Genomic DNA, 12555 nt, shown 5'->3' with positions numbered 1-12555 from the left:
TAACACGTCCCTATGGTCAAATTACTTTCAGTCGTTTCTAGTGGTACATCATTTATGTGCAGGCTTTTTTTTCATGAATAAAAAAAAAAGTATAACAATTGTTTTGTTGAACCACAATCGAAAACCAATTTCAGATTTTCATTTGTTGATTTGTATTCAGTTTGATTTATTACTTTGGTAAGATTCAAGTCATTTGTGTGACCACTGCGGGTCTGGATTTCACGAACGGAGGAGTATCAACAATTGTGTGCGTGGGTGGCACGAAAACATTAAAATGGCAGATTTAAGCCGATGGGACAACCTTCACACCCAAAGAGTGTGCAGCTTCATGGATTGGAAATGCTTCTTTAGGTGTTACCACCACCCTCGATGACGTCTGTTGCTCACGGCGATCGACGAGAAAACGCTCAATTATAATGACGGGTTCGTCAAGTTTTGTTGGAGTCTCTGGACACGAAAGAGCCAAATATGAACACATGCGTCTTCTAAACGATTGTGACATTTTTTTTGTGTTAAACAAATCGAATGAAATCCGAAAGTAAACACCAAATGTTGTTGGCCTAATTTAATATTCGCTGCGGGTAAACTTCGAAGCAAACTTGGAGAACGCACACTCAGTCAATATTTCCACAGAATACAAGTTGCAATTGAACGACTGTTAGTCCATGAATATGTCATGACAATCCAAATGAAATTATGGTTTCACCAAAGGATCGGAACACACAATTCTCGTGAGCTGCAAGAATCTTGTTTCCCTGAATGCTTTGAGGTTTCAAGCAATCCACAGGGCACTCTTGTTCGGAGAATAGCCGCTGGATTAACATAACGGGCGTTTGGGGTTTGAACACAGACAGAGGCATCTGATCTGTGGTAAAACGGAACACTTTGAGCATTACCGTTTCGAACAAGGCCCAAAACACACATATGGAACCCATTAGCGCGGATCGCCGTAAACACATAACCCCCACCCTACCACCAAAAAAAAAAAAAAAAAAAAAAAAACAGAACAAAAAAACCCGTCAAGAGAACACTGGGAAATACCGAAGATTTTTTGGGGGTGGAGGGGGTGCAGGGAGAAATAACCTGGCACAACAAGATAGATTTGGAAATAATTTATTCAGTTATAGAAATAGAAAATCGCCTCGTCTTCCATCCCTCGCAAAATAGGTAGGTCTTAGCGGATTGATCAAAGCCCCAAATGGTTCACGTTGACACGGAGCGCATCATACAAAAACGATGAGACCGTTGACTTGCAATTGGGCTCTGCTCTTTCCATCTAACAGGAGCATTTCCACTGCTACTTTCAACATTTGAGCTATGCCTTTTGGGTACATCAGAAAAGTGATGACACATACAATAAACCAAGGGATTTCTCAGCCTTTCCGTAACCCATTCCTCTTCCTTACGTCTCCAGCGACCCACATTCCAAAAGTCTGACCACGCACGATATATTTGACGGAGTTCAATTCAAGTCTGAATTTATTACAATTGGGTTCTTCCATCTCCGAAAAAAAATTGAACAGAAGTCAGACAAACATTGAAGGAGGGGATCGGTGTTGAAATTGAACGCTAAGATAAACGAGCATGTCAATTCGTCCTGTGCTTTTAGTATTTAAGGGGGAGAAAGACGCAATACGGGTTAGCATTTCGCCGGATGCAAACCACCAACGAGGAACGGATTCATAAAAAAAAGCTGACAAGTATGGATCTGACTGAAAGCCACAAAGACGCATTACTGGAGCAAATAAAACTGGAACAGCAATCAAACAAAATACAAAATATACATTTTTTCCCCTTCTAAAATGCCAGCGCGTCATATTTTGAACAGCATATGAGCAGCAGTATAAAGTCTCACGGTCCAAAATCCAGAGCTCAGTAAAATATTCATTTACACCAGTTCTCCTGGAGGATTGGGGGGCGGGGTGGCTTTGGGGCGTCTGAGGTTCAGTAGGCACCTTGGCCTACCCTACTTTTCATCACAAGATCATCATACATGCAGCTCAAGGTATGATGGCGGTCTTGGGTCACACGAGGATCGGGGGTCTTCAGACAAGCTCAAGTACCTGTGCAAAGATAAAAGAGACCGTCTGTCCAGAGCTGAGAGTACAAAAGCAACACGCTGCAGTAATGTATTACATTTCGGTGGCAACGATGACATGTTTCACTTTTTTCGGGGGGTGGGGGCGGGGGTAATATTATTACAGATACTCAGCGATACGCCATTGCTTCCTTGACTGACTTTAGCGTGTTTCAACAAATGTGAAAGTGGCCCTTTCAGCCTTCCATTTTTCTGGTATGCGGCCCTCAAACGAAAATGTTTGGACAGCCCTGCCGGGTAGTGACGCAAGTTTGGATACCGCAAGAATCGGTGAGAGAAGATGGAGACCGACCTTGATTGTTCCTTGACTATTTGCAGCAATCAACACATTTGACTCCTGGAAAAGAAAAGAGGGTTTAAAAAAACAGAACTGCAGAACGGCCCGCGGGAGATTGGGTCTTTCGAGCAAGGCCATGAGCATAACCTTCCCAAGAGAAAGTCAAAGCACGTGAGGGTGGCAAATGGCAAGAACTCACTCCATCGGGTAAGGCTCTCCAACAGACGGCACTGACGAACTCGTTGATGTCATCTTCCTTCTTCTCTTTATCCAGCACACTTTTAACCGTGTCAAACTTGAATGTTAAAAGTGTCTTGGAAAGTCCTTTGTAGTACAGGTACAAGGAATTGTTCTCGCTGCCTGCGCACATGAACGGAGACGGCGTTTGGTATCGCGGTCGGCGGAGGAAATGCAGCAGTAATCGATCATGTTTTTTGGTCACTTTTCTCGACCGGGACATTTACCGCAGGCAATATAGTCTCCATTCGAGGCCAGGCCAACAAAGTTCTTCTCATTAATGTGACCCTTGAAGGAGCGCAGGCAATGCGGTTTGTTGACATTCCACAGCTTCAGCTGACTGTCTGTCGACCTGAAAAGTGATTCACAGAAGGAGCACGTTTCCCACTGGCTTTGATGCGACACATTGTCAAAAACAACTTTGCATCACATGAGGTGGGTCCGCCAGACAGCGGGAGCGCACGAAAAACCCCGTCGCTGACATGGGACAACCGGGAACCAATTATATTTGCAACATCGCAGGGTGGGGAAGTCATTTCAAAGGCGCCCAGCGGTGCAGTGACCCGCCAGATCGAGCCGATGGAAGAAGAGGGCTCAAGCTTGCTTTGGCCAAAAATGCCTCTGCCACCGGCTCTCCAAATTGGAGAAAAACGGCCGGCGTTGAAGGAGTTCACACAGCAAAGCGTCTGACAAAAAATGTGAAAACAAACCACGTGGTTGCCCACGGGAAAAGTGGACTTACGCTGATACGATTTCCTCTCCGTTAACAAACTTGGCATAGGAAACGGCTTTGCGGTGGCCTTTGAACACCATGATCGGCTGCTTGGTGTTGCGGAGGTCGTAGTAATGGACACAGTGATCTGCAAGGAAAAGCAACCTGGCTATGTATCGGAGTCACACACAGTTACAAATCATGTAATTGCCTCCCGGAAATCCGATCCCGATGGTGGAGCATAGCAGAAAGTTGCACAGAGAACTACCTTTAATCTCAATGACAGTATAACGACAAGATTACCTGCACAGCCAAAGGCCAGATGATAACGGGATGTTGGACTGAATTTTACGCAGCAGACGTTAGCCTTGGCTTCAATGCTAGCCACAGAGTTGTCCAGATTGGTCGACCACAACTTCACTGACAATCAAAAGTACACAAAACGGCGTTCAATCAGGCGCAACAAGCATTTCTACGGCGAGGATCAAGGTGACATTTGGATTCAGATGCTGGAAAATGACAGCACTCATTTTATCTGCTGCCGAATCTATAATGGGACTCTTCAGTTACCTTTGGCGTCATCGGAGCCAGAGGCTAACAACTTGGGGTCCATCAGATTAAAGTCTACACTCCAGCACCGTTTCTCATGCTCCTGCAAATAAAGAGACAGGGTCGTTTCAACGCCGTCATGCAGGAGTGTCCAAACATTTTTCGTTTGAGGGCCGCGTTCATAAAAATGCAATGACGCACGTTAATTCTTCAACTTGAATTCATTAAACATGCTAAAAACCAGTCAAGCGATACATTTCTCGGTCGTTTGGAAAACTCTTTCATCGCAGCTTTTTGGTCAAGATAAGAGGGCAAATGGTTTGGGATTTTTCAAGATTTTTGCATGGCCAATGGCGCCGTATCTCACTAGACTTGGTCCGCCCCTGCGTGAGACAGGAGTCCCGAATCCCATCTCCATCTGAAGCAAAACAAGGGTGAGCTGAATGATGAATGCGACATGAATGGGACCTTGACGCAGTAGATTGTGGAAGAAACAGTTGATGCTTCTGAAATGGAATAATCAGTGTTTTGAAGAGAAATGCTGTCATTATTTTAGTTATTCACAATATCAATCAATTTATTGGTAGTAGTGGCACAATTTTTTCTCTTCAACGCCCTATTTTGTCACTCTCCCCACTTGCACTCTTTCTTTTTCCCCAACTACCCTTGTGGGCCATGTCAAATGTCCTTTTTAATATATGCCGTGGGCCACTGAAAAACAGATGATGGGCCACAAATGGCCCCCGGTCCGTAATTTGGACACCCCCAACTGTCGTGATTCAATGAATTTGTGACAAGGAGAAAACTTGAGGCCGGCAATACATTCCACTCTGCAAGATGAATACAAGTACCTGGTACACTTTGGACCGATGTCCGGTAAATCCATCCCATAATATGACGGTCCCCTCATAGTCGCTGCTGGCCAGGAGGTTCTTGTGATAGCTGCTCCAGCTGATACAGCTGCAACAAATGACATTTGTTGAAACGCTGACATCACTATGACCCCGATCCTTGAGGTGACTTCACTTTGGAGGCGATTTTCACCTGATTTTCGAATTGCATGTCATTTCGTTGACAGGGTAGTGGATGTCCACCGCATCTTGGATCACTGTGCCATATTCAAACACCTTGATCTTCTTGGTCACACCGGCGATGGCAAAGTAGTCGCAATCACGGTCAAACTCAATGCTGAAACGCACACACACTTCAATCAACTTGAGAATGCTTTTAAAGACGTACCTGCCGTTGGAGTTTGCCACACACACACACACTCTTGTTTCTAAACCAATGTGGAATAGGTCCATATGATAAGAAACAGAATGGAACTGGGAAAAAACACATGAAGGCCAATCAAGCAATCAAACTTCAATCATTTAATCCAAAGAGTCAAAATAACACTCACGAATTTTCCTTGTTTAAAACAAAGTTCCAACTCTTACATATATCCAACAATCTTTACTGCCTGCAGTATACACACTCACGCACCCACACACAAATCTCCCACTTTCTACAAGCAGGCGATTATGCCCATAAATAAAAACTAAAAAAAAAAACTCACTTGTATTGTTTGGCATTCGACTCGGCATGAGTTAGATTTGTTCTTGGTTTTACTGTTTGGTGCTTTCTACCGCCTTTATTACCGATTTGTCTTACTGTTTATTGTGCATGTTAAATTGCTCCATGTACAGCACTTTGTATGCAGCGATGGCTGTTTGAAAGTGCTCTATAAATACTGTTGACTTGACTTGACTTGATAAATAAATTTCAAAAAAATACCACGAAAAGCAAAATGAAAAGCAGAAGCCATTTACAATTTATTTGGTATTTTTTTCCCGATTTGTCTGGGGCTGCTTCGCCGTGACGAAATATAATAGCTGTTGTGGCTCTTTCATTTCCCTTGTAGTGTGCACTGTGCAAGACAAGTGGCCATCAGTGGCGGCTGCTCAAGAGAAGACGCTAGGTCTGCAGAGAACACGACCATAAGCCACACTGGGGTTTTCTCTGCCCACGACTGAACAGCTCGGCTGGGCCAAGACTGGTGCCATTTTCAAGGAACGGCAAAATTTCACGTGACAAACAGTTTTAAATTGTGGAGAACCCCCCCCCACATCAGCAACATATTTTTTCCCAAATAGGCACACAAAAACAGCATTATGTCAATTGACAGTGCATGGTCAAAAGAAATTGTGGGTTAAACCACTACAAGCATTATATTTGCGTTCATGAGTCGTTGAACTACTACATAAACTTGTCCATGATTTCCGAAAATAAGAAATAGTTCACTTATCATACCTGGAGACAATGCTCGACCCATTGTAGAGGTCGCTGGCATAGGAGAGAGTGGCCAGGGGTCGCACAGAATTGTAGCGTGTAAACTTGGAAAGACACTCCATAAAGTCATCCAGCTGGTTCAAGTTCCTCCCTTCCTCTGAAAGAAGAGGAAGGAAAAAAAAAAAGAAAAACAAAACAGATATGTCATTAAGTTGGAGATGAGGTAGAGGAGTTCCGAGTATTTTATGCTTGGAAACATGCCGAGCAGGTAGTATAATAATGAAATGAACAAACACTCAGCGGCAAAGGTGCACCGTATGGGCGTCAGACAGCGTAAATCCATGACCGTACTTGGTACAGTGAGCAGAGAATATCAACTCAAGTGGCCATCCGTCCCGGCGATGGCATTCTTACCGTATTCGGAAGCATAGCGGTGACTCATTTTTACCTGCGATGCGTGACATTTTGTTCGAGAAGTAACACTGCTCCAGATCTTCAAAATGAGCAGTCAACCTTTTCCTCCTTGATGCCAGCGTGCTGTTATACCACGTCTGCCTTTTCCCCTGCATTGAAGAAAGACTTTGGTCAGACCACAAAGCATGGAAACGAAGACAACATTTGAAGTGAATAAATACCAATCGGCTTGCTCACCTGGGTTGTTCCACCAAATTCCGGCGGCGGGTTATAGTTTGACGGCTCCATGATGCTACTACAGCTGTAATCAAAAAGGAGAGCGGCACGGAGCTATTTTCAAATAAATTGTAGAATCTAATGTGCACCGTAGCCTGCTCATTCATCATTGATGGCAATCGAAATGGCAAATGGTGAGCGAAGCGTTCGAACAAATCAACTACCCGGCAAATGTTCAGAAACATTGTTTTTAAAAAGACTTGATTTTCCATGTGGGTCGTCATGAAACACATTTACCTGGCAGGATAGCTGCTGAAAGGTTTTACAATGATAAGACTGTTCCGTGATAACGCAAGAATGCTTTTGACATCTCAAACCAAATGGCAGGTTACCCAGCGTCCTGGAATAGTTTGACCTTCATGGGTGGTTTAGCTTCTAACCACTTACGGCGTAGATGTTTGTTTTGTTTTTGTGGGTCATGTTGCATTTTGCTGGAAAAAAAACTAAACTGGACAAGATAGTTTGATGGGGTCAAGCTGTACCTGGGTGATGGGGAGGGGGCTTCAACATTGGGCACTGTACACTCTGCCTCCACTGGAGAGTACAGCCCGCTCATTTCCTGGAAAGAAACATCAATAAAATAAGACGTTTTGGCCGACCACACGGCGAGCGTTTCCAGTTGGTCATCATCGGTTGAAAATAATGAGCACTGCTCCCGTCTTTAGTTTTTATGGGTGTTTTATGTCTGGTTTGACAAATCGCCTTACCTCAACACGCTTAATGTCCTCTTCAAGGAAGTTCAGCTCCTTCTGTAGTTGCTCTAGTTGCTGTCAAAAACAACAATCAAGATGGGTGTTTCCCTTTTATTTATTTATGTTTATTTTTAAAGTCATTCATGACATATTGGGAGAAGCATATTTTTTGCCAAATTGTTTGCTACTCATAACTACAGTTGGACCCGGTTCCAACGTACCAGGAGGGACATAGCGGATCTGTACGTTATAACTAGAGCTGTCAGTTTAGCGCTTTTTTATTGGCATTAATTTAAATGAATTTTAACGGGATTAATTTTTTTCTCGCGAGATTAACGCGGCACACGTCACAGCGGATGTTACGTTGCTCTATAAATAAACCAGAAACAAAACAACAAGCGCGCTGCATAGGTCCACGCACGTTTGTTTTGCCAGCCACGGCAGCGCGAGACACCGAAAACGGATACTTAAAGAGTTTATGAATGGAAAGTTTACTTTCAAAAAGTTGCCAGACTGCTCCACTGACAAGACTAAAGTTACCTGTATCATACAGGTATACGATGTATGCGACTGACGCGATTGTTACTTGTTTGGAACTATTTTGTGTGGAAGGTTACAGTGTTCCGTGTCCAAAAAATAAATAGAGCGGGTGGAGCTTCTCTGTGTTCGTCTGACAGTGACGGTGCGCTGAGGCGGTGACATGACAACGAAAGTTCAGCGGTGCAGTGGTAGCGACCTAGCGAAAATAAAACGTCTCCAATGTTGTCATCAAACCAAGTGTAGACATCCGAAATGATGTCTACACAAAACCGTAGAGACTTCCGCGCAAGAAGGACCAACAGAATCAACATAGCCTGACTGCTGTGTTCAAAGCAAACTTGAGAAAAACAAAGTATGCAACCATGGCTTAAATCCACTATAGGCTGAGTACTAGTTTACGTTAGATGTGCACTTTATAATGTTATATTGCTCTGCTTTGATTCCATAAAAAGAGCTGTTAAAGCAGCTGTTGTGTGACAAAATATTTTTTTCACTGTTGTTGATGGACAGTAATATTGTGTGAGAGATTATGTGTAAATAACTGCTCCAAGTGAAAAATGTTCATGTAAAATTGAAAATCGAAATTGTTATTTCAGTAAATATTTGCATTTTGCACATAGAAAACTGATTCATGATTCCATGTTGATGAGAGCATTAAAACGGGAAAAAAATAGGACAAAAAAATATAAAAGGAAATTCAGAAACGACAAAAAATGTGTGAGTAATCACGATATTTTGTGAATTTGAGTTAATTATGACAGTTGCATTTTTAATTAGATTAAATATTTTAATCGTTTGACAGCTCTAGTTATAACGGTAGTTTGTTGTAACTATTTCCATGAAAATGGCCGCCAACTACGATGTATTATACAGTATGAATATTTAGAGATGTAAAAACATGAACGTTTAATACAGCATAAACACGTCCATTACAAATCACCGCACACAGGATGAAGGAAACATTCAGTAAGCAAATAAAAAGTGCGTTCTCCAGTTCAGGATGTGTCGCACCCCGAAGCCGTTTACAATCATCACGAAATCTGTCTGCCTTGCACTTTGCCGTGACTTTGTTGCCATGATGCACGATTGTTAAAATCGTCGACGTAGCCAATTGGTAGTCTTGGCTGAGCTTGCTCTGGGAGACGCCCTTTCCAAAGTGAGAGGCAATTTCATCCTTCACAGACAGCGAGATTTGCTTCCGTTTCCCAGACAAGTTCTGAGACCGCGCACTCGAGACAGCGCCGTGCTTCTGTCTGAATCCTGCGCTGTATATTTTGCTCATCAGCAGGGTCGCGGCAACGGTGAGCTTCCCGCGGTTTGTTGCAACGAAAGCCTTTTCGCTACTTGGTGGGAAATATCTGGTCGTTACGATGAAGTTGATGATATCAAGGTGTGCAAGCCAAATGGGCAAGTGGAGAACGGACGACGTGCAATCCGGACTTTGAAACGTAAATGGGGTACGTTGAAACAAGGTTCGACTGCGTGTGTACAAGTAATAGTACCTCTCTCTTGTTTCTCCTGGCTTCATTCAGGAACTCCATGAGGATCTGTCTCTGAGCCGCTTGGGATTCCTAGTGGACAGAAACACATTGTGGATTATCTCAAGACGGTTCCTGAAGCAAAATCAGCACTTCAGCAGGGAAAAAAAAGCCCCAAAACAAAGACATAACAGAAAAGAAAAATCAAAGTGACAGTCTGGATCTAATTCATGAATTCAAAAGTTCTCCAGTATATCAACAAATATATTAGTCATCATGGCACCTATTTTTCTGACAACCTCCCTCCTCACTCTGCCCGCCTTCACTTTTTTTAATGAAACTTGCGGCTCGTGTCAAATGTCATTTTTTGTTGTTTCTTTTGGGGGTGTGGTTGTGTCGCCGGCCACTGAAAAATGGATGGCGGGCCACAAAGGGACCCCGGGGCCGTAGTTTGGCCACCATTGGCATAGGCGCTAAAAAGACATGATTTCTTGCATGTTGCGCATGCCAGCTTACCGCCTCCAGCTGCTTCTTCTTCTGAACCAGGAGCTCCAACATGAGGTTGACATTTGCCAGGTCCAAGTTCTCCTGGTCTGGACTCAACACATCCTGGAAAACGTGCCACCTGGAGCCATTCTAGGGGTCAGAGAGACTGATCAGTCAATTGTAACCCCCCTCCCCCCTTCCCTTTTTCAGCAAGGACAGTTGTGAAGGCACTTTACTTACAGGATGATCTAACTTGAGTCGCTTCTCCTCTGATCTTTGCTTCTGTTTAAGGATGAGTTCATTTACTGGTGGCGGTGAAAGAGAAAGAAAAGCTCTGTGTAAGCTCCACAAAACAGGGAAGCAACCCGAGACAGTGGAGTCGCTTCCCAAACCGCTGTCACATTTGCCACTTCCAGTTTCATGACCGTGGTGGCCCAGACATATGAAACCTCCTTTGACTTTTTAAATCAATGAAGAATGTATAGGAAAGGGGGGGAAAAAAGCACATGCTATTTTAAAATTGCCTTTGTCAGTTCGTACCGTTTTTACAGTGGTGATAAATGCACCTCTGGACAGATGATTTCTAGTTCCAAAAATTCCAATGCGGGGCGGGGGGGGGGGGGGGGGGGGAATAAAAAATAGTTCCAGAATCTGAACAATCTACCAGCAGAAAAGAGGTCTTTGACCTTAGAGGTTCCACTGAACAAAGCAGCATCAAAGCATGACCTCAATGTAAGTTCCACTTTTATTCACCACCTACCAAGAAAGTTTGGGTAAAGTTGATCCACATTATCAACAACATAGTTGCATTTGGGACACCGGTTGCTGTCCTCCAGACTCTGGCGGATGCACTTGAAGCTGCAGGCAGAAGAGGAGGGACGTTTTTAAACTTTTGTTTTCTTTCCAGGGAAAAGATGTGTTTCACGTGAAAACCAAGAAAGCCGAGTCAAGCATGTCCGTACAAGATCACAAGTGTGACGTGGAATTAGTATTGCAAATGGTTTGGCCGTGAGAGCACTTTGTTCAAGGTGGACACATTCAGCTCAATACAGCCATCTTTCCATTATCTTTGGACTTTGGACATATTACTTTTCTTTTAATGGCGGCGCGTACACCCGCAGCGGCTTCTCTTGTTCTATGTTGTCTTGAGAGGGAAGAAATTTCATCTGTGCTATATGTTGCACATACAGCACATTTGACAATAAAGTTGTACTTGAATTGAAATGCTCAGTCATTCTGTCCCTAAATGCCACATGCGTTCACATGCAGCAATGGATGCGCGGGCGCACACACACAACCCCCCCCCCCCCCCCCCCCATTCACATTGGCCACAATCCCCATAATTTTTGGAATGGCACAAATTCACTTACCAAAAACTGTGCCCACACTTGGTCATGTGTGCCTCTTCTATCATTTCAAAGCAAATGGGGCTGGAAGAGGTAAGCACAAAACAGTGTTATGTGCACGCTGAATCTAAACAAGTACAGCCCAACCTCAGAATACATTTAAGAATAAGAAAACCTTTATTTGTCTCACAATGGAGAAATTCCCAGTTTACAGCAGCAAAGTTATGAAAGGAAGAAAGGAAAGAAGACCAAAAAGTATCGGAGCTTTCATTTCATCGGGCGCACCTGCAAAATGCTCGAAGACTTAAAACACAAATGAGATCAGTAAGTAGCCTTATCTGCAAGGACACTTTTGCAATTGACGGACATATTACGGCGTTGTTCTGTCGCAGACCCGCGCGCGCGCGCGCAAACGAACCAGCAGTCCATCACTAACCAGACAAAATCGTTGCTTTTATCTTCATAGGAGTTCAACAGGCCGTTGCAAAGAGGTGCTTGGTGGAGGGACCTCTTCCTGCTGCCAGAGGACGCGGAAGGTCTACTTAGGGAGGCGAAGCCACCGCGAGACGACGACACGGCGACCAAACTTGGCACCGACATGCCGCTGTCACCTGCAGCCGCCAGTGTCCGCGACGGTACAACGTTGACTGAGCTGTTTCCATTGCTCGTGACGGCGTTGCTTGCGCCACTCGGGTTCGCGGTGCCTCCTGTGCCACCGCTGCTACTCGTACTGCTACTTGTACTGGGCACGGAACTGGCACCGCCAGCGATCTGCGGGGACCGCTTGTTTGACATCATGCAAATGCCACTCAAAACTCCCCCAAATCCGCCGTGGCACTGTTCAAATCATCCAGACGCTACTGTTGGACTACTTGTGCAGACTATCCAGCTAGCCGCTTAGTTTATAGGCTAACATCCTGGTAAGGGGGGCACACCGTCGATAGAATCTTAAACTAACTCGTTGCTGTTTGCCTCGCTCGTCTCGTCACTAGAGACCTAGGGGGAAACAACTATAATAGCAAAGGAAACACCCGAGTATTGCAAGAGAAAAACAACCTTCTGCGCCGTGCAGACGATTAGCCGGCTAGCCACTTTTAGCTACAGACAGGGCTAGCGAAAGTTTCCTCGATTGCTCGGTTACGCGGGGTCCGCCTAGCTGGCTACATACCACCCTCCAGT

General features: G+C 44.4%; 1 protein-coding gene across 1 annotated transcript; it reads right to left on the bottom strand.

Moving 5' to 3' along the window:
* Positions 1-1097: 1097 nt before the first annotated feature.
* Positions 1098-12517, bottom strand: cop1 (COP1 E3 ubiquitin ligase). Its single transcript, XM_086128903.1, has 20 exons — positions 11813-12517; positions 11401-11460; positions 10791-10888; positions 10271-10335; positions 10061-10180; positions 9569-9637; positions 7542-7601; positions 7317-7393; positions 6796-6859; positions 6593-6707; positions 6166-6301; positions 4918-5061; positions 4725-4833; positions 3895-3976; positions 3628-3744; positions 3355-3472; positions 2840-2964; positions 2575-2735; positions 2391-2435; positions 1098-2063 (listed from the first exon to the last, which is right to left on the bottom strand). Exons 1-20 carry the CDS (start codon positions 12172-12174, stop codon positions 2046-2048), a joined length of 2145 nt encoding a protein of 714 aa, XP_085985029.1. The 5' UTR covers positions 12175-12517; the 3' UTR covers positions 1098-2045.
* Positions 12518-12555: the final 38 nt, after the last annotated feature.

This window comes from Hippocampus guttulatus, chromosome 14 (assembly GCF_054856545.1).
Source record: "Hippocampus guttulatus isolate MCC_2025c chromosome 14, RoL_Hgut_1.0, whole genome shotgun sequence".
In the NCBI taxonomy this organism is placed as follows: Eukaryota; Metazoa; Chordata; class Actinopteri; order Syngnathiformes; family Syngnathidae; genus Hippocampus; species Hippocampus guttulatus.
This window is presented reverse-complemented; position numbering and strand designations above follow the sequence as displayed.